We start from the raw sequence: 22,959 nt of genomic DNA, 5'->3' as shown, positions 1-22,959 counted from the left end.
CAAGGCAGTCAAGGAAAGGCTTCCCTGGGGAAGTGAAATTTAAGTTATGGTACTAATAAGCAATCCTTAGTCTTATAAGGAGGTTGGGAAGGGACTGGAAGTGGGGGTGGGGAGAGCACCCTGGTGGAAGGAAGAGTGAGAGCAAAGACCGTGGAGAAGGTCGGAGCTTGACGCATTTGAGGAGCCAAAAGCGACCACAGTGGCAGAAGCAGCACTAAGTCAGGGGTGGGGTAAGCAGGTGGGGGGAACGTTGGTGTGAGATGAGAGTGGAGGGGAGGCGGGCAGCTGACCACATATGGACTTCTAGTATTTTGATCTATCCTAAGAGCAATGGGAAGCCAATGAATATTGAAAATCATGAAGTGATATGATGAGACTCATGGTTTGAAAAGACCACTGGCTGAAGTGTGGAGAACAAACCAGAAGTAGGCAAGAATAGTTTAGAGTTAGGCCAATGGTTCCTGAAGTGTGGTGCGTGGACCACCACCATCAGCATCACGTGGGAACTTGTTAGAAACGCACATTTCAAACTTCACCCCAGATCCATTGAAACGGAAAATTTAGTGGTGGGTTAGCAATCTGTTTTAATAACCACTTCAGGTGATTCTACTGGAAAGTGTGAGAACCAATGGGTTACACTACTGATCACAATGTAAGACGAAGTAGTCTTAAGTTCCAGCCATTCTAATGGCAACTTGATGACTACAAAATATTGGTATTCTTACCTCTTTTATTTTTTCCTTACAAATCTTATATTGCTTCTTCTGACTTTCTAAGAAAGTTGTCAAGTCTTTCTTCTGCTGGGCCAAGATCTGTTGCTGGAACTTCTTCTCATCTGCTGCAGCTACCTTTGCCTGATAAAATAACAAATGTAATATAGGATGAATTGTTCTTCACACAGAATTCAGCTGTCTATATTCTCGAATGCATTAAGAGAGACCAAAAGTATTTTTGAACAAACAATTAAAACACAGGTAAGTAAATGCCTGTTTTGATTCTCCTGCATCTTAAACAGAAAAGAAAAAATTGAAATTTTTACCAGTGAAAAATATATTCCCAATTATGGGAAAAACATGAAGGTAAACCATAAACATGTTTTACTGAACACATACAAAATACATGGTATGAAAGGTGAACTAAGGATTATAATAAAAGATTTTTATCATATTGTTGGTGGCCTAAGGGTTAAATTATAAAAATGGATAAATAATGATGACTGGCCAGTTTTATTCCAAGAATTTAACTCTCTAATTGGTTATTTCAACTATCAGATTTTTGAATGGGGTCATCTTTAGTATAATAGGCAAAGTTAATGACATTTTGCTTCCTGAGGCATCTGCTATAATCCACAATAGTTGGCTATCAGGACATTTTGGGGGCTCCTAAATGGACAGAAAACAGACCAAACAAAAGATAACCCAATCAAAAGAAAGCGACCAAATCTAAGTTTCAGGGAACCATCTAGACGAAGCACATATGTACAATGAGATACTTAGGGAACAGAAAGAGAAGTATGCTTTATGGTTCTTTCTATGGATCTTTTCACCTTTAGCTTCTATTATAAACAACTTTTCCATGATGAACAACTCTTTCCACATATTTACCAAATCAAATTCCCAAGGAAGACTGTGACTGGTTTATTTAATCAACATTGCCCCTGTTTGGGCAGAGGTTTTCATGCCAGGCTGCCTCATAGATTGATGGCTGTTTGGGGGAATGCTTCTACAATTCTGATGTTTCCTTCCAGGAAGAGAGAGAGCGTAATTACTGAAACACTCCTGGCACCCTGTCCCCAGCCACCCCACCCCCAGGGAGCACAAATTCACCCCTGCTTTTCCATGCTATGTACGTCTCATCGGGGGTGGGGATGGGGAAGGCGACTGGCTTAGCGCTGCCAGTACCTAGGTGGGCAAGTCTGTTTAATTTTGTTCGCTGTTATTAGGCCTGTTTCCATTCAGATAGAAATCACTTCTCCTATCTAATATATCCATCAGTAATAAAGTGATATTTTGACTCAATCTCCATTACCTTCTCGTCTGTTTTTAAAATTAGTAGAACCTGGATGGGGAAGAGACATGGTCCCTAGAAGACCCAAGCAGTAGCCAGATCAGTTACTTGCTGCCATTGGTCAGGTGCCCATCCCTAGTCCAATCAGCTGTAGGCAGGGATTATCGCCACTAAAAGGGACTATTTGTAGAGCAGTTTCCTTTTGAAGAGGGCTGTGGGTGAGGCAGGCACAGTAACGGACCTGAGTGGTGCAAGTTTCCATAGGATAGAAGTATTTTGGTTCTTTTTATGTGTATCACACCCCCATCAGGGGACTGATGCTCAGAATATATCTGAATGGACAAGAATGCAATATATACTTTCAGTTACTCTCTTAACTTTTAATGACAATTTTAAGTAGCCCCATAAAACCTGGACCCCCTTCCCCAAAGCAGTACTGTCCTCCATCCCCCAAAAGCACACCACTCCCGCCTCCAGCTCGCAGGATGCTGCGGACTAGAACAGGCTTGGCTTGGCTGTGGCAGGAGGGCATGTGTGCGCACACTGACCTCCTTTTCTATGATAGCCACTTGCTTCTTGGCCAGCTTCTCCAGCTCGATGGACGAGTTGTTGGCATGTGTCTCCACCTCCTTCTGTAGCTTGAGGCGGTGCTCGTCCATCTCAGCCTTCAGCTTATTCTCCAGGGCGATCAGCTGCTTCTGGTGCTGGCGCCGCATCCGCTTATAACCTGACATCTGTTCCCGCAACTCGTTCTCCTGCTCATGCTCATGGATCTGTCGTGTAACCTGATTTGGGTTGGGGAACAGAACTCAGGTAACCAGATTCGTGGAAGAGAAACTTTCAGGCAAAGCAGAAGGACCCTCTGGCATAATTTTATTTCTCACTGTCACCATCAATTTAATTACCATTTCCTGAACGCTCACATGTACCAGGCACTGAGTTGGGTGCTCTTTATATTACCTCTAATCTTACAAACCATCTCATTCACTTATTCATTCTATTTACTCATAAGGTAGGTGTTTACACCACCGTTTTATAGATGAAGAAGTTGAGACTTAAGGGAATTAATATATTCATTCAGCCCAAATATATTTACACTTTTTTTTTTTTTTTTTTTGTGGTATGCGGGCCTCTCACTGTTGTGGCCTCTCCCGTTGCGGAGCACAGGCTCTGGACGCGCAGGCTCAGTGGCCATGGCTCACGGGCCCAGCCGCTCCGCGGCATGTGGGATCCTCCTGGACCGGGGCACGAACCCGTGTCCCCTGCATCGGCAGGCGGACTCTCAACCACTGAGCCACCAGGGAAGCCCCTTTACACATTTTTGATATATCATAATGTATATCCTGAAGGTCACATAGCTAATAAGGATTAGAGCTAGGATGCAGACCCATTTCTGTCTGATTCCAGAGCCGTGCTATTTCCACTACACCAGGATTTGTCAACCTTGGCACTACTGACAAGAGCCAGATAATTCTTGGTTTTGAGAGGCTATCTTGTGCATTGTACGATGTTTAGCAGCATCCCTGGACTACCCACCAGATGCCAGTAGCACGTCCCAAGTCAGGACAATATTAAAAATATCGGGCTTCCCTGGTGGCGCAGTGGTTGAGAATCTGCCTGCCAATGCAGGGGACACTGGTTCGAGCCCTGGTCTGGGAAGATCCCACATGCCGCGGAGCAACTAGGCCCGTGAGCCACAACTACTGAGCCTGCGCGTCTGGAGCCTGTGCTCCACAACAAGAGAGGCCACGACAGTGAGAGGCCTGCGCATCGCGATGAAGAATGGCCCCCACTCACCGCAACTAGAGAAAGCCCTCGCACAGAAACGAAGACCCAACACGGCCAAAAATAAATAAATAAATAAATAAATTAAAAGCCTAAAAAAAAAAACCAAACTCTGTAGACATTGCCAAATGTCCCCTGGCGGGCAAAATCCCTCTGGTTGGGCAGCGCTGCACTACAGCATATTGCTTATTTGTTTCTTTTTAAAGATCATGTCTCTAACAGTCATAGGAATCTTGAATATCCTTTAAAATAGTTTGAACAAGATTTAATTCCGATTCTTAACATGAACGGAGCGAGAGTGAGAGCGAGCTCTCTCCTTTAAACTCATCTGTCTCCTTTCTCCCCTTCCCCACAAAAGCGATATTAACAAATTATATACACTCACGTGGTCTCCTAAAGAGGAGAAAAGATTTCTATGATTTTTGGATGGTTACTTTTTTCTTTTTCCGGTACGCGGGCCTCTCACTGTTGTGGCCTCTCCCGTTGCGGAGCACAGGCTCTGGACGCGCAGGCTCAGCGGCCATGGCTCACGGGCCCTGCCGCTCCGCGGCATGTGGGATCTTCCCAGACCGGGGCACGAATTCGTGTCCCCTGCATCGGCAGGCGGACACTCAACCACTGCGCCACCAGGGAAGCCCCGGATGGTTACTTTTCTTAGTAATTTTTCCTTAATCCATTCTCAAGTGAATATCCAACAAACTGAAGATTGCAAATGTAAATTTCGGCATCTCTTGTTTCTTCCTATTAAACCTTTTCTGATTTTCCAGTCCTTCCTTTAATTTACGACCCCTCATTATTGTCCTGTTCACTTCCTTCTAATCATCCCTATTTTAGTAGAAAACCTTAATTACACAATTATCACTTTAGTTTTGTTTTACACTAAGTAATTCAGTCACTCTGATCTACTACTATAAGACACTTCTCCCCAACCTAACCCTCAAACAAGTTTTACTGGAAATTTTCATGCTGCTATTAATTCTTTCTACTATTTTCAGTTTGTGGGTCAAAGTGCATTTTGTACAAAGAACAGTTTGTTTCTTTGCTCTTTTTAGAAGGTATCCCTGCATACTAGACTGAGTCCTTCCTATCAAGAGAGTACTATTCTGCAACTGGATAGTATTATCAAAGTATACCATTAAACATAAGCCGAACTTTGAAACCTTTCCAGCTGAACCTAACACTATGTTTCTTATATTCATTTCTCTTTTCTAAAGGACAATCTTCTTTAAGGATGAGGAGTAAGAACAGAAGATACTTCAAGACAAAGGAAAAAAAAAAAAAAAGGGATAGCATCACCAAAGAGGCACCTAAAACTCTAAAGAAAATAATAATGTTTTGTCATCATTATAACATGTTTTTTAAAGTACTTATTTCATGATAAAAGGAGGAAGTAGTTTGAAACAATGCATGTGTTTCACTTTCTCATACTTGTGCCTTTCTGAAGTTTAATTATAGGTAAAAAAATTCCAATCACAGAAAGGATACCATTTAGTCCTTTTTGCATTCACTTCTTTTTCAGACAAATATGGCAGTAAAGTGTCTGTTCTTGGGTAATGGGTTTGAGACGTATTTTACCCATAAACTTATTTTTTCTTATTTGAGCATCCCTTCTTTAATCAGATTCCCAAAGCTGAGGCATGGCACACTCTACAGCCATCATGACACAACTTGCCAGCAGAATGTTTGACTGGCTTGTGGTCGATAAAATATTCTCAGGATGGCCATTTCCTTAAACCAGGCAGCCCCAAGATAAAATGGAAATGACTTGTGTCAAGAACATTTTCTATCCTAATTGGTGTGTGAGTCCCTGTGAAGAGGGTGGTCCTACCGCATACCAGATCATACAAGCATGCAGCAGAGACAAATTACAAGCTCACCATGCTATCACTGTACAGCACTGAATGCCAGGAGAGACATTTTGCTTGTAAATGAGAATGCTTCCCATAATTTGGATAATCACTTTCTTAAACTCGTAATATATCACCTTTCATTTGTTACAACTATAATTTCTAAGTTTCAAAGTAATTGTCTTTTTAGGTACATTTAGAGATACTGAGTTTTAGAATTCCACGCTCAAGCTAGAGAGATGAATTTAAATAAAAGTATAACAACAGTTTGTTCATGAAGTCTAACATGAAATATATAAAAATATATTATTATACAGTTATGTATACCATGTGTGTTTTAAGTTTATACTTCATGGCTTATGAATACGCTATTTGGTCAACAGAACTAAAAATAGCTCATGATTTTAATCATGTTTTATGGTTTACACAATGTGCTTTCACATGTAATTTACCTCTTTAATTTTTATAAAGCCTGGGATTTGAACTAAGGTCCTAGGCTCTTGAATTGCTTGAGGAAATTCACATCACCAAGGCAGAAAAGAAATGAAGCTTTCTGTTAAAAAGTAATAGAGGAAATCAAACACCCAAAAAAGTGAGTGCTGGAGAGAGTTAAGTCTAAATTACAAACTGAATAACTCTAAAAATTTGAGGAACTTATAGAAATGTAGTGACTGGCTTTTACAATGGTAGTCTCAAAAGTGTGATCAACGAAAAATGGGTAGCATCATCTTGCCACACTTAGTAGGTTGCTAGGAGACAAATCTCATTCCATCCCTCACATATATAACTGATCTTGGGCAAATTATATATAACTTCTTGAAGTCTCTCAAAATCTTGAAGAGGAGCTATTGCTATGATGAGATAACACTTGTGCCTAGCAAGGTGTCTGACACATAGGAGATGTTCGATATGGGTTGGTTTCCTTCTTCTGCCAAGCTAAGAGTAATAGGTTCCTGTCCCCCCTCAACTAAGCATTTCTGGTGATGGGGACATAGACCAGAAGTGGATCCAAGAGAAAGGTCAGTTTAACAATAAAACTGTACTTATATCCAGGTTGTGGATTACAAGTATATATAATTTCAGACTCTGAATTAACTATTTCATATACCTGGAATAATATATAAAAATAAAGAACCATAAAGGAAGGCTGAACTTTTTTCAGAAAGTTTCTACATCCATTGCATTCTACCCTACTTAATTCCAGCAAAATTTGGCCCTAAAACAAACCACTTCATCCAAAGTGTACTGTATGCCTACCAAGTACAGAACACTGCACTAGAAGGCTAATAAGCAACTTACTGAAGATAAAATAGGAGGGTGGGGCTTCCCTGGTGGCACAGTGGTTGAGAATCTGCCTGCCAATGCAGGGCACATGGGTTCGAGTCCTGGTCTGGGAAGATCCCACATGCCACGGAGCAACTAGGCCCGTGAGCCACAACTACTGAGCCTGCGCGTCTGGAGCCTGTGCTCCGACAAGAGAGCCTACAATAGTGAGAGGCCCGCACACCGCGATGAAGAGTGGCCCCCACTTGCCACAACTAGAGAAAGCCCTTGCACAGAAACAAAGACCCAACACAGCCAAAAATAAAATAAAATAAAATAAAATAAAATAAAGAATTAAAAAAAAGAGGAGGGTGGCTGATAATGTTACCCTCTTAAGAGATCAAAGCCAACTTATAAGATTAGTTATGTATAAGAAACAAAATAATGCATATGATAAAACTGGCTACCTCAGCACTTAGAACAAATAAAATTTATAGCAAGTTCTTAAAAAGAATACAATGAGTCACATTTTGGCATTAGAAATCTGACATTCCACTCTTTAGAACACCTAGGGAAAAAATGTTTTAAATTCATAATAAAAGTAATGACTGATCCAGGCAATTCTGCCTTACACAGAAAAACTGACATGAGCAACTTTGAAATGCACACTTATAAATCCAAATTCTCCTGTGATAACAGGACTGGAAGAGACTTCATTCATTCATTCAACACGTTTACTGAGAGACTTTGGTCATGTGGGTTGGGCAGTAGCACAAGTGAAAAATAGTATCAGCAATGATCTTAGTGAGATTAAAAAGCCAAGAATAAGGAAAGAGGAGATATGCAATATTCTGATAAGCAGCCTCTGGTACACTATTCAGGGAGAGAACACATTTTCAACCATTTAGAAACAGAACAGCAGGGCACATGAGAGGTGAAACAGTAGCATTTACTGCTGAGGCTCTAATATTTTTATGCTTGTCTATCAGACTCATTTAGGTATACAATTTCACAATTAGTTCAATGATTATGTTATATTTTTAAAAAGCAAGTGAAGATTCCATTTTTATATGAGCTTTTCTGTTGAATCTGGTAAAGCCAAAGAATCTATATTTGAATGGATAGAATAATAATTTTCTCTTACATGCTTGCTTGGTATTAGAAATTAAGAGTTTCATGCCCCTCTCCCTAATGTGCATTCTAACATAAATTCACACGTGTAGTAAGACCACTGCATCCTAGTGAGAATTCCTTTATAAGGCCAGAAGCTGAAATGTCTTATAGATATGGCCTTGGTGCTCTCTATAGTAACATCTACTATGGGAAGTGCCAGTGACCCAGGACACTATGAAATTTTAGGAAATGACATCAGATATAACAATAGCTGAAAACACTCCCATGGGTCACTAATCTAATTAAAATGTTAGGATCTCCATTCACCAACAACAAAAACTCAAGGAAGGCACATCTCAAAAGCCCAAGAAGTCTGATGAGTAGTAATTCCAAAGAACTGTATAAACAACTCCTTTTCTCATATAATGTATCAGCCCAATGTGAACTTTCAAACAAAAGAAGAAAAAGAAAGGATAAAGTAAAAGAGATTCCATGAAATGCCCTTCCTTTCCCTAATTTTTCAAAATAAGGTCAATAATCTCTGCCCTTAAATCATTATAATATACATGTATATATATATATATATATATACACACACACACACACACACACATATATATATAAAATTCTAAAGTTTCCTCAGGGTTTCCTCTGGTATGAAGGTCCTTTGTTACAAAGGTAATTGTGCAACAGTGCATAATAACATAAAAAATCTCAGTTTTAAGGTGCCAAAATAATAAAAACATCATCAGTAAAAGCCTGTAGCCCATTGGCTTAATATATTTGTCAATAGCTCCATTCAAAAGCACAATGTAGGGCTTCCCTGGTGGCGCAGTGGTTGAGAGTCCGCCTGCTGATGCAGGGGACACGGGTTCGTGCCCCGGTCCGGGAAGATCCCACATGCCGTGGAGCGCCTAGGCCCGTGAGCCATGGCCGCTGAGCCTGAGCATCCACAGCCTGTGCTCCGCAATGGGAGAGGCCACGACAGTGAGAGGCCCGCGTACCGCAAAAAAAAAAAAAAAAAAAGCACAATGTAGAAAGAAATGATAAGTGGAAAAACTACAGAGCTAGGCTTCTTTTAGGTTTATTAGAAGAGGTAGGCTGATATAAAAAATTTGAGGAACTGAAATTTTTTTGTCAGTTTGCAAGTCTCTTTAAAATATACACATATCACTTATTATCTAGTAACTGAAAAACTAATTTCTAAATTCTTTTGCTGTTCACTTTTGGATCACTCTACGGTTTGTTAGCACTTCTGCTAGTAGGTTATAAAGAAAGAGTAAAACCAAAATAAATAAATCAATATTGTATTGCTACTAACTGTAAGAAGTGAGGTTTCAACAATCACTTGATTATTCAGTACCCTGGACTTTCATTTTTCCATGATCTTGTTCTTACTTTTATGTCATTTTAAGTAATTTTAGACTTTATCATTTGAGCAGGGGTTCACGGAAAACAATAAGGGTTGAGATAAGTTTTTTAAAATTAGATACTTCTTTTTGATGTTCCAGGGTCCTGATTTATATATTCCTATTGGAATAAGCCTTTAAAACAAATAATATGATGGGTAGTAGAACTGTAGCACTCATTAATGTATATTAAAATATCCACAACTGTTAATCTTAACCAACAGTTAGACTGTCCAAAATGGGACATGGAACCACTCAGAACCATACCACTTTTCCCTTTCATTAATTTTTTTCTCCCTAAAAACTGTTAAATACAAATACCAATGAATGCTGATAAACTTGCATCAATCCCACTGTGACTCCCAAAGCATCACATTTGGAGAAGATTTTACACATAAAACACCTTATTTTGTGGCTACAGTAACAGCCTATCAGCCACTCTGTTTTTAACTTAATATAGGTGCAGGGGCCTTTTAGCAAATCAAAAGTCCCTCAGAGAGACTGATCCCAGCTGCTCTCTGGATGGGCACTATGAAGCCTGTAGGATTCAGAGGGGTACCTGAGGACTTTGCCCGTGGCCCTGAGATAGCCTAGTAGGGAAGCAGCTTTCATCATTCACAGAGAGGGATAATAATGGCTGATACACACACAGAGAAGCCTGGGTGAGTTCACAAATGTGAGCGTAAGACCATTCTGGCGTGGCAGTAGTGATCTTCCTGGGCGTCAGGAGAGGTCATGAATATATGATGTGGGAATGAGGGTGTGGCAAGTGAGAAAAGAAGAGAACCTGTCCCGGAGGGGGAAAACCCACATACAATGTCTGCTTCACATTCAAAACCTGCTTATGGTGCTCTGAATCTCAGTGGCTGTTCATTTCTCCTCTCATTTCAACATGCACAGGTCTGGATAAAGGTACAAGTCTCACAAGAGTCAGTGGTAAGTAGTCATGTTCTAAACACACCATATTTCTTCTTTTGTCAGATATCATGGTATGAAGGTATTTATTATTCAGTAATTTCAAGATGTTTTATTTAGACTCAAAAGCATGCTTTGTAGGTGCTTAATAATCATTAGTAAATACATAGTGGACATTTTAAGATCTCCATTACACAGTATGGCATGCACTTAAAATGAAAAATTGTCCATTGAAGAGAATACAAGAAAATTCTATACAAAGGAACTTAAAGCCAGGCTTATTTGTAAGCAGTCTAAATTAAATTGCTTGCTTTTAGACAGCAGCAGGCATAGCAATATGTAGGTGCTTTAACTTCCATTTTCCTTATATTTGGGTTTTTTTAAATTATAAACCATTATCAATCCCAAAGGTAAATGAAGCCTTTAAAACACTTGAGAAATAAAAGTGGAAATCAGATTTTAAAAATAGGACAAGAAAAATAATCATTTCTGGGTCGGCCTTGGATGATGTCATCATAGGTTCTAAATGTAATAGCCAGGCAGTGTACACTAACTCTTCCTGCCCATGTGACCTCTAACATCAATTTGAGCAAAACAACTAATATTTCAATAATTTTTTGGCTGAGAAGTGAGATTCAGAAGCAAATGATTAAAGAGAGTTTAGAGTGCCAAGGATGAAACGGTGTGTGTGTGTGTGTGTGTGTGTGTGTGTGTGTGTGTGTGAGTGCGCACGCGCACGCGTGGGGGGCCAAGGGGCGGAGGCATGAAAACTAACTCTTCCAGCACACACCCCTTTTGCTACTACAAGGGCATCCAGCAATCACATTTGCAATAGTAAAAATGCTGAAGGATCCTACAGTATCTTTTCTTCCACAACCATCTCTACCATCTCCTACAAAACCCTTCTTGTTTTATCGGTGCCACAGCACATTCTTCAGGGGTTAAACGGGGAAGTGCAGCCACTACCATTGTTGCAATACATAAATGAATGAACCAGACGAAACAGCAATCCATCCCTGGGAAGCAAGTACCTTATTTCCTACAATTACATACATTAGCCAGCAACCATATATTTTTAAAAAATTGTGTTTTATCTTTTGATGTGTGTGTACACATTACAGACACACAGGTATCTATACAAAAAGAATCATAGTGGTCTGCACACACACACACACACACACCCCCCAAATACCTTTAAAATATTTTTTAGCATTATTATTTCAATGAAAAGATAAATAGCTTCTACAAAATTGGACAGATTAGCAACTTCATCTCAAAGGCCTTTTATTTTGCACATACAGCATATATAAATACACACACACACACACACACACACAAAGGGTTTTTTTCTCCATGCCGTAGACAATGCTAAAATATCTGAGATCAGGTTGCTATGCCAACAGATTTTTTTCTAAAATGAATAAAATTATTAGGAGGGAGAAAACATCCTTGACTCCTTTCCTCCCATCCATGAAGCCGAGAGAGGCTCAGGGAGGGCGAGAGGCTGCCAGATGGGGAGGAGGGGAAGGAAGGGAAGGTGGGTAGAGGGGTGTTTGCTTACCAAAGATGCTGATTTGATCGTGGCAAAGCGCTCTCTGTTCCGGTAGTGGAGGGCCTGGCTCTGAACTGACTGGGTAGGCCGCGGCTCAGGCCTGGGATCGCCGTGGCCCGCCTCATCCCTTATGAATACATGATCCTGCAGAAATGGATAAAAACAAGGAGAAAGTCCAGCTGTGCTCTTTCCTCGCCGGCTGCCTCTCTCTCACCCCTCTTTCTGCACAAGCACTGCTGTTTGAAATGCATAGTTTAGCTCTCTGCTAGTCCCCGCAGCTCCCACGGTACAAAATGAATAAGCAACACATTGCAGCCTTCAGTTAGGAATGTCAGCTGATCGCTAGTGGGATGCCTTCTGAATCCCTGGCAGGCTTTTTCTTTACCTCCAGAATTACATATATGCAAAAGAAAAAAAGAATAGAAAAAACAAGGCAATGTACAGACTCCTTAGAACAGTTTGCTTAAAACGCTGTAACCAAATAATTCCTTTAAAAATGTCATGTCCATGTCTAGCAAGGAGGATGCTGGTGGCTTTTAACATAAAAGCGAGCCTCCGCCTCATTCCCTTGAAAGATCTGCTTTCTCAATTTAATTTTATTTGAGATCTGTTCGGTAGGATCATCGTTCTGCCTAGAACCAGTGTAGGCTTGTGCTGGGCTGCCTCTCTATCTTGTGCTGGGAAGATTCGGCAGTCACTGAGGGATCCTGCTTTCCAGTCATGATCGTACACAGTTCTAGCACCTTCTCTCTACAGCTTCTGAAAGGATTTTTTTTTTTAGATTTAAAGAGACAGGCATACAATTTTAACAAAATGATACTTTCACAAATTCTTCCTCAACTCAGTGTCGGTATGGTCACCAGAGTGAGTAAAGCTGAAATTTAATGTCCTTGACTGATTTAATCAGGTCTGGGCTTCTTGACAGGCAAAGATGATTAATCTTATTGTAACACCCAGTGAAAAATAACATTCCTTGGAAAGATAATAATGGATGTTTCTTAAATGCAACTGAAATGACTTTTAAAGGGGTAAATGCTTTCAAAGCGCAATGCTTTGCTCGATAAAAGATGGAGAGGCCAGTCAGTAAGTAGCACTAACCTTTCAGAAAAAAAGATACTATAATAATTAATAGCTCAGAAACATGTACAACCATGGGGGATTTTCAAATAGTACATGTTCAGCACGGGGAAGGAGAAATTAATTCTCTTACTGCCCTAGGGTTTTAGGAGAAACCATTGTGAGAAGTCAATTTTGCATTTTGTCCATGACTATTTGAAATTTTTTATAATGGCTCTTTTCTTCATCAGTAAACAAAATTAAAGAGTTTTAAGAAATACAAAATTTTATTATACAGTGTAAAATGCTGAAAAGTCAAAACACATAAACTCCTTGAGGAAAATTAAATTTTACATCCAGGTTTCTATGTAAAAGAGAAGACCCATGATTAAATTCATCATTGGGTTGATTTTCTTTTCCCTTTTATAAAATCAGAATGCTTCAGACTGTTGGGAAGGTATTTACCATTACGTCTATATTTAGAGATTTTTTTTTTAATTTACTGTATTGTGGTCTATTTTGTTTTCAAATAATGAAGGGACCTTTAATGCCATTGAAGGCATATATATCAAATTCAAGGGATATTCTACTGCTGTGCTGTCCAATAAGATACCCTTTAGCCACATGGATATTTTAATTAAATAAAATGTAAAATTCAGTTTCCAAGTCACACCAGCTGTGTTTCAAGCTAGCCACTAACTATGGCTACCACAGTGAACAGTGCAGATACAGATCATTTCTATCACTGCATAAAGTTCTATTAGATAGTGCTATAGATTAAAAATGCATCTCAACCCATATTTTTGCAATTTATAAAAAAATACTTGATAGGTCAATTTAGAATTTTCTACGTTATTTCCTGGGAAATCTAAATTTTTATTTCAGCAGGCAAAGAGAGATTAGGTGTGGGATTTATACATCTAGGTTTAAGGTTCTAGAGAGGAAGGCACTGGGATCTACTACCATTCATATTGCTGGATATTTATTAATAAATTACATTAACTCCAAAATTGCTCTTACTTAATATTATAATCCCAGAAAAGCAAGATGCTTCTAAATGCTAGCAATCAGAAGAGATAGGCTAGGTAGAGGCCTGTGGTTTTACAGGTCAGAGTTTTGGTGAGTATTACTTAGCTAACATTAAGTGTACTTACTGAGAGGGAGCTCTTCAATGCTGTGGCAGCAGCTAAATTTCAAATTTTGATAACTTGATTTACAAAGCTAACCTGTGGAATCCACACTATTCACATAACAGAATAAAACAAAACACATTCATATGCAAATATGTGTAACTTTAATATTAGTTGTTTTCTCTCAGATAAAAATTAACACTTGTAGGTTAGGATCCTCCTTATCAAATTAAAAGTCACATCATATTTGCTAAGTTTTTAAACTCAAGGGTATTGGAATACACTGGAAAAATTAAAACTTGAGACCATAGTGATTTTAGTTGACATGTAGCTAATTAAATAACCCACTAAGGTATATTTAAAAAATAATGCTATTTTAGAAGTTAGTCTGAGAGAAGAGGTCAAAAATTTTAATCTACTTTAAATATAGTAAATAATGCTAACGCTAAAAGTATAATCCCTTGCATCTCCTTAAAATTTAAAAAAAATTTATAAAAGAATACTTAGTTTTTGTACTAGCTTCATAACAGAGATCACCAACACTAAGTCTCCAAATATTATACAAGAGACCACAGGATGAGGCAATATTTTAGTCTAACAGTGGATATCCAAGTACATAGGGAAATAAATTTTAAAATATTCAACACCATTGCTGAAAACAAGTTCAAAACTCTGCAGACAACTTAAATAATGAAGCAATTTTAAAATGAGGGCAATGTGACTTGAGAAGCAAGTAAGAACAAATTAAACTATCAGCTTTACTGGGTATGTGGTCTGTTGGTTACATCACCCCTTCGAGTAGCAGCCCCTTTGAAAATGACTATACTTGCCTCCCAGAGTTTCCGACCTGAACACATTTTAAGATCAATACTGGAAAGGGTGAATTTGCTATTTTACGCAGTTAAGCACCGCTGCATATGATTTACAAATGTTGATGAGAGGATCAACATCTTCTTTGATGTTGAAGAATGATTTCACAAGTTTAAGAACAAATATCATGTTCTACCTTAACAAGACAAAATATATGACTTGTTTATAATTTATCCTTAAAACATTCTCATCCAGGAACGAACAAAATAGCTCTTTGAAATACCAATATGAATTGGGGACCAGTTTTAAGTAAGTCTGTGTTAACCTGGTAAATTTATAATGTCCTTTCTTTATAAAAAGTAAAATGTCTTCAGATTAAAAACTTTACTATTATTCCCTGGACAAAGGGCTTTACTTTTATTTAGAAGTTTTTCCCTAAATGTCTGACTATTTATGCTTCCGAAATGAGGATTCATGGTGTGGTCACTTGTTCAGAGTTTCTAGGTTAACTTGAAATTAACCTTGGAAACCACTCTACTGGACTCTGTTATGCTTTGCGTATACCTTTATCACACTCCTCATCATACTTATACTCGCCTGTGCATGAGACTGTGAGCTTTTTGAAGGCAGAGTAAATGTGGTTTGAAAAATCTGTTTTCCCGGCACCTAGCATAGTGCTTGATACTTTGTGGGCATTCAAAAAATGTTTGCTGAATAAATAAGCTCAAGAATATAGGTCTGAGGAGATTCTGAAAAAAAATGACATTTTCTTTGTTATTATTTAACTGAATTCAAATTTGTATTTCATAAAAACCTGCCACTCTGTACTCTAAGGAAGTCGCAAAACAGTGACACACACACAAGCACACCTTTACATGGCAGGGCGGGACCGGGGTGGGGGGAAGCGGACCTAAAAATGGCTTTTTTTCTGGTGACGAGACATCTTTTTATAGATGCCCATACTTTTCACGCTGTGGAGAAGGGATCAGCAAACCCACCATCTCTTTCATTTTGTTCAAAATGATTAAATGATTGCCTAAGCAGGTACAGCTATCAAAAGCTGGGGCCAGAGGAAGGCGAGAAGATGGAAAAGGATATCTTCACCTGGAAGGACAGCTATTGGGGAGAGAAAATGGCTAGCAGAAAGCAGAGGATAAAGATGTTACTATAGAGAGGTGTTTTGTATGACTGCTCCGTTTAAGAAACATTGCCTTCATATGTTAATTTACTTTTACTCTGCCAAACGTGAGTTGAAGAGTCAAAGAACCTGCCTCTCTCTTCAGCAAAAATAACAGGAAAGGCCACTGAAGCAAGTGAAAATTAAACTAGAACATCCTATCCCCTCAAGGACATTTCTCTTTTTTTTCCTCCCACGAAAATGGTGAAAGCTGTTCTTTTTTTAAAGAAGGGGGAAGAAAAAAACCCACTAACATTGACTAATAGGAAGGGTCAAGTAAAGCTTTAGGAGTTAGAAGAGAATGATTTTTCAAAAATAATCTCTAAAAGAGGGCCATGATGACTAGAGTTCATTAGGCATACTAGAAACAACAAATTGATTAATAAACAAAGAGTTTTAATATATTAAAGTCTCGTGATCTATATTAATAGAAGGCAGCAGCAAGCAACAGTAATTGATTTTAGACTTAAACAAAATAAAAGATACCTTTTAATTGACAAATTAAAAAAAATAGACTTTGTTGCTTAGGGTGATATTAAAATCTGTTTGCTACTGCTGTACACCCAATGGTTTTAAGGTGTAGGGTGGAGGCTCAGAGGCAGCCTAGGCTACAGCAAAAAAACCTAATCTGGATTAAGAGTTTGCCCTGGACTCATTTGTGAATAATCAAGGACTGAGGTGTAGGGTTGTGTCCTATAAAAGTTCATCTTCATTTTAGTTCACAAAACATTTATTGAGTGCTTACTATGTGACAGACACCCATCTAGGTGGTACGTGAAGAGAGATGTCCTCGAGGAGCTAACAGTCTAGAGATGAGGTGATATTCTTGTTATTGGAAAAAGCAGTGTGGCAACACTAGCAAGAGGAAAAGAAATAAGTGCCTAAAGTTTATTTTGTCAGAATATACCTTTAGACTTATCAAATCATTCTTGCTCAAAGGGAAGGTTAGATTAGGATCCCTTCAGGGCCTGGGAAAGACCAGAGTAGAGGCAAAGATTGTAGAGAAGTAACCCGAAATCCTGATGTTAAAGGAAAATTTTCAGTGTCCCACTTTATATTTTTTGGACTTGATCTGTGATAGAACTGTCCTCTTAAAATCAGGGCATCTTTATTCTGGATGCAGAACAGTTAATTGCAAACCATGCCCTTACCAGTTACACATGGCCTTTAAAAGTAAGTTTACTTCCTATATAAAATGGTCATCTGGTCATATATATGATTCGACTAATTTAGGATATGTCTGCAGTCTTTTTTTTTTTTTTTTTTTAATTTATCTATTTATTATTTTTGGCTGCGCTGGGCCTTCATTGCTGCACGCGGGCTCTCTCTAGTTGCGGCGAGCGGGGGCTACTCCCTGCTGCGGTGCGAGGGCTTCTCATTGCGGTGGCTTCTCTTGTTGCGGAGTACGGGCTCTAGGCACGCGGGCTTCAGTAGTTGTGGCTCGCGCGTTCTAGAGCACAGGCTCAGTTGCGGCGCACGGGCTTAGTTGCTCCGCGGCATGTGGGATCCTCCCGGACCAGGGCTTGAACCCGTGTCCCCTGAATTGGCAGGCGGATTCTTAACCACTGCGCCACCAGGGAAGCCCCTGTCTGCAGTCTTGATTGTAACAGTCAAGGGTGGGGGAAAAAATTCTCCACTCTTATTCTTATATTTTAATATTTATTAAGCATGTTCTTATTGTCTAGAGTACTATTATTGGAGAAAAACTATTTATTTTAGTCTTTCAAACCATAAAGGTATTTAATATTATTTAACCCTTTTAATCCATTATGTTCAGTGAACCAAAACAGGATGGTGTTTATTATCTGGTATTTAGTTCATTCACTGTGTACTTTTTGTCTGTTCCTCATTCATTCCATAGTTATTTACTTATTCATTTCATAGCCTATGCTGTGCCAGGCACTGTTTTAGGTGTTGAGATATAGTGCAGGACAAGGTAACTATAGTTTTAGCCATGATGAAATTTACACTCTACTCATGAAATAATAGATAAATTAGTACATAATATAATTTTAGATAGTGACAAGTATTAAAAAGAAAATAAAATAGGATAATGAGAAAATGGGTAGAATGTTGTTTATAAAATGATAATTTAGTGATGTACAGGCTTTTCTAAGATTCTAGAAATACAAAACTGGAAAATGTTTCATAAAACAGTACTGATTGCTTTTTTTTCTAATCTTTGTGGTCACAAATTACAATAGACCCAGAAATGCACCGCCCAGATCCCCCTTTAAAGGAAGGAGTTGTTGTCGGCAATCATCTTTGGCTGTCAGTTCTCCTACGGGCTGCAGAGAGAGCAGCCTTGTCCAAGTTTGCACCCTTCCCAGGTTCCGCATATGCAATGACTGATCTAGCCCTGGCCACTCTGGCCCAGTTTGGACAACTCTGAAGGGCCATTTTAGCTCCAAAGTTCCCTGGAGGGGTTGGTTGAGGCTGCCATTGGACTGCATCTCGGTTCAACTTTGCCCTCTGCCCAGTGCTGCTTCTGTCTCTTCCCTCCCACAGGTGTTGACCCCAAAGGGACTTCCTAATTAAAACAAAACAAGATCCTGCTGTGCCAAACCATCTCCGCTCTGCTTCCTGGAGAATCCCATAGGCAACACGTTACCCATACCTATACGTAATACAGTGTAGCTACCATCCCATCTACATGGAGAAGGGACTGATCCGGGCACTGGCTTTTAGGGGAAAAAAAGCCTTTTCAAGTGAAATCTTAAGTGGAATCCAAATACAATAATGTAGGAGGTAAAAGCACACCTTGTCCTGAGTGAGGCATGGATGAAGCTTGCTCCTGAGCACAGAATTTCAGAGCTGGAAGCAACCTTGGAAATCATACAGAACAACTCCTTATTTTACAGATGGAGAAAACTAGGCCCGGAGAGGTTTGTGACTTGTCTAAAGTAAAATAAAACTAACAGTGGCAGACAGAACTTTAAACTAGTTTCCTCATTCCTAGAGTCTACTATATAAAACTTTCTATTGAGAGTTTAAGATCCTACTTTATTTATGTTCCCAAGTGGAAAACTTTTAGGAATTCAAGTAAACCAACAAATAATGAAACTTCCGAATAATTGACTTCTATTGTGTTTAAAGATAATATAATTTTAAGCTCCGGTATAGGACTAAATGGGTTTCATGAAGAGATATGATTATTTAATATTGTTTTTATATACAATATATTCTATTCTTCTAGCCTGCTTATAATTTTTTCCTTTTTTCATTGTGGTAAAATACACATAAAGTTACCATCTGAATTATTTTCAAGTGTACAGTTCAGTGCTAATACACTTATAATGTTGTATAACTGTCACCATCATCCATTCCCATAACTCTTTTCTCCTTGTAAAACTGAAGCTCTGTACCCATTAAATAACAATTCCCCATTTATCCCCTCCCCCAATCCCTAGTAACCATCATTATACTTTCTGTCTATGATTCTGACTACCCTAAGAGCCAGACAGTATTTGTCTCTTTGTGACTGGCACATTTATTTCACTTAGCATAATGTCTTCACAGTTCATCCACATTGTAGCATATGGCAGAATTTCCTTCCTTTTAAAGGTTGAATAATACTCCATTGTACATATACACCACATATTGTTTATTCATTCATCTGTCAATGGACATTTACATTGCTTCCACCTCTTTGCTGTTGTGAAAAATGTTGCTATGAACATGAGTGTACGAAAATCTCTTTGAGACCCTGCTTTCAATGCTTTAGGATATATACTGAGAAATGGAATTGCTGAATCATATGGTAATTCTATTTTTAATTTTTTGAGGAACCACCATACCATTTTCCACAGTGGCTGTACCCTTTTACATTTCCACCAATAGTGTACCAGGGTTCCAATCTCTCCACATCCTCACCAATGCTTGTTACATGCTGTTTTTTTTTTTAATAGTTGCCATCTTAATGTGTGTGAGGTGGTATCTCATTGTAGTTTTGATTAGAATTCCCTAATAATTAATGATGTTGAGCATCTTTTCATGTGTTTACTGGCCATTTTTATATCTTCTTTGGAGAAATGTTGATTCAAGTCCTTTGCTCATTTTTGATTCAGGTTGTTTTTTCACTGTTGTTGAGTTTTAGGAGTTCTCTATATATGCTGGATATTAATCCTTTATAAGATAGATGATTTGCAAATATTTTCTCCCATTCTGTGGGTCGCCCTTTTACTCAGTTGATATTTCAAACTATAAATTAACATCTGGTTTTCTTAACTGATTACACCAAGGAGAAAAAAGTATTGAAAGGCCCATATTATTACAAGAAAGCTCTATACTGGCATGTAAAAATTAAAATTAAAACCCCCAATGAGTTCAAGACCAGCGCCTTTTTTCTTGTTGATTATGCCAGTAGAGTCTCTCTTCTAATTTTGGGTGCTCATTTGAGAGGTCCTGGAGTAAAAAGATCCAACAGAATTCCTCTTCTTTTGCTCTCTATCTCCACGGAGCCCCAGAGGTAACGGAAAGGAAAAAGTCGATCTCTATCAGCATCCATGATAGCTCCTTCCAAAAAGAGACCCCAGCAAAACCTTCTTTTCAACCTTTCAAATACATGACCACTTGCCCAAGTTCAAAGAAGGACAGCTGACAATGCTGAACTCTTAGAAGATTTCCGCATCTGCATGCCATCACTCTTTTCCTCAAAATGCTTTTACGGTTTTCTAATAATCTGGGTCCTTGCTGTCTCTCTGGTCTCAATTCACTTTCTACGTAGTTCACCAAACTCTAATCTCTCAGATCCTTCCCTTCTTCCTTGAACATACAAAGTTCCTTTTGTCACAGGGCCTTTGTACATGCTGCTTCCTGACTCACCCCAATCTTTCACCCCAAGGTAGCTAACTTCTATTTGTTTCTGAAGTTTTAGCTTAAATGTCACTTTATTGGGGAGACTTGCCCCTACTCCCTGCTAGATTAAGTCCTCCTTTTACCCAGAATGTAATAAAGTTACTTGTGTGATTATTTGCTTACTCTCCCCCACAGATAATAAGCTCCATGAAGGCATCATGTCTGTTTTGTCTGTATCCACAGGGCCTACCATAGTTCCTAGCAGATAATAAAGGCCCCCACCAATGTTTGTTGAATAAATGAATAAGTTAATCAGTTCAGAAAATAAATGTAATCCCTCCACTATTCATGACTGGGCACCAAAATATTTTCTCATGCCTTTCATCCTTACCTGTTCAATTTCCTTTTTCTCTCAAGAAAAATGCACACTTAACAGACGTCTAAGTGAAAAAAAATTCTTAAACTTGCTCACCTACTGGAATTAGACCGTGATCACTGATACTTATTAAAATAAGTACACAGGGACTTCCCTTGTGGCGCAGTGGTTAAAACTCCACCTGCCAGTGCAGGGGACATGGGTTCGAGCCCTGGTTGGGGAAGATCCCACATGCCATGGAGCAACTAAGCCCATGTGCCACAAGTACTGAGCCTGCGCTCTAGAGCTGGTGAGCCACAACTACTGAGCCAGTGTGAGTAGAGCCCATGCTGTGCAACAAAGAGAAGCTACCACAATGAGAAGCCTGTGCACTGCAACAAATAGTAGCCCCACTCGCCACAACTAGAGAAAGCCTATGCACAGCAACGAAGACCCAACGCAGCCAATCAATCAATCAATCAATCAATCAATCAATCAATAAATAATAAAAGAAATCGGCACAGATACAGCTTGCCTAGTCCTACATTATCTTTTTACCATTAAAGAACTATCATATGCTAGGTTGAGTTCCACATTTCAGTTGTAAAAGGGGAACTAAAATATCTGGATGCTAAGTGACCTGAGCTGGCTTCATTATGATTGGCAAAGCCTAGTGCTGTGAAGGGGACCATGAAACTTACCTTCCTGTGCACAACAGAGGAACTGGAATTTACTGGGCTTTCATCATCATGCATCATCACAAGTTCCGAGCTGCTATCATCCATGACCTCCTGCATGCTGTTCACACTGCTGCTCTGGCTGCCTGTGCTCACAGACATGCTTGGGATGGAATGGTTGCTGCCCAGGCTGTCCAATTCCCTGCTCAGGCTGGTTCCATGTTCGCTGTCCTATAAAAATGGGGCACTCGGGTTAAAAAAAAAACGACTGGAGATAAAGTACCAATCCATTGACTAAGCTATTAAGTACACTCAATTTTGCAGTGCCAAGTTGCTTTTCTACTTTTAATGTAGTGGCTCCACTACTCCCCTACCATTTTCTGACACCTTCAATTCACTTCTATGCCTTCTGCAGGGGCTATTCTGGACATGGGTCATAAGGCTCCAAATGCTGCTATGCCAGGGCTTTCCTCTGTCATATGCGACTATCATATTATTGTATTGCTATTCGGTAATCAGAACGAGGCCAGGTTTCTGAGAGACCTTCAGGAACATCAGGGTGCTAGGGAAAGACCGCAGGCTACTGAACCGGGGACCTCTAGGATATCTACAAACATGGCAGTCATCACTTGAAACTCAAAGCGAGTGAAGAGAGCTTTCAGAGATTTGACAAACAATATGGTCCTTTGCAAGTCATTACTGAGTAACTTCATATCTAAGCAGAGATATTAATTCTACTGTCCTGGACAGGTAATTAAATTCTGCCTCCCTCAGGCAATTCTATCATGCTTACCTCTGTAATCTTATTAAATATATCTGTCAAGTAATACTGGTATTCATCACTACTCGTCCAAAGACTACTATTTGAGAAGCGATAAAATAATCAGAACATATAATTTATCCATCACAGTGGGATATCTTTCGATACAAGATTAAATAATATAATTAAAGAAACTTAGCTCCAAAAAACCCCTATTTTCAAAGAACCATGCTGTACATACATAACTTTAATGAATTGTTATTTAGCTATGGTAATATAAGGAATCATTGACAAAGGTAATTTGGG

The 22,959-nt window shown here is 39.1% G+C and overlaps 1 protein-coding gene across 2 annotated transcripts in view; it reads right to left on the bottom strand.

Annotated features, from left to right (window-relative positions):
• TAOK3 (TAO kinase 3) overlaps positions 1 to 22,959 on the bottom strand; it is a 188,499-nt gene that overhangs the window by 20,462 nt on the left and 145,078 nt on the right. For both annotated transcript variants that reach the window (XM_082640815.1, XM_082640814.1), the window contains 4 exons: positions 21,918 to 22,124; positions 11,901 to 12,035; positions 2,556 to 2,792; positions 726 to 854 (listed from right to left, as the gene is read on the bottom strand). In XM_082640815.1, the coding sequence (XP_082496941.1) occupies positions 726 to 854; positions 2,556 to 2,792; positions 11,901 to 12,035; positions 21,918 to 22,124 (708 nt within the window). The remainder of the gene's footprint in view (positions 1 to 725; positions 855 to 2,555; positions 2,793 to 11,900; positions 12,036 to 21,917; positions 22,125 to 22,959) is intronic.

The sequence above is a fragment of the Mesoplodon mirus genome (assembly GCF_964341445.2).
Source record: "Mesoplodon mirus genome assembly, chromosome: 13".
Lineage (NCBI taxonomy): Eukaryota > Metazoa > Chordata > Mammalia > Artiodactyla > Ziphiidae > Mesoplodon > Mesoplodon mirus.
The sequence above is the reverse complement of the archived record's forward strand: the minus strand, read 5'-3'. Positions and strand labels throughout refer to the sequence as shown.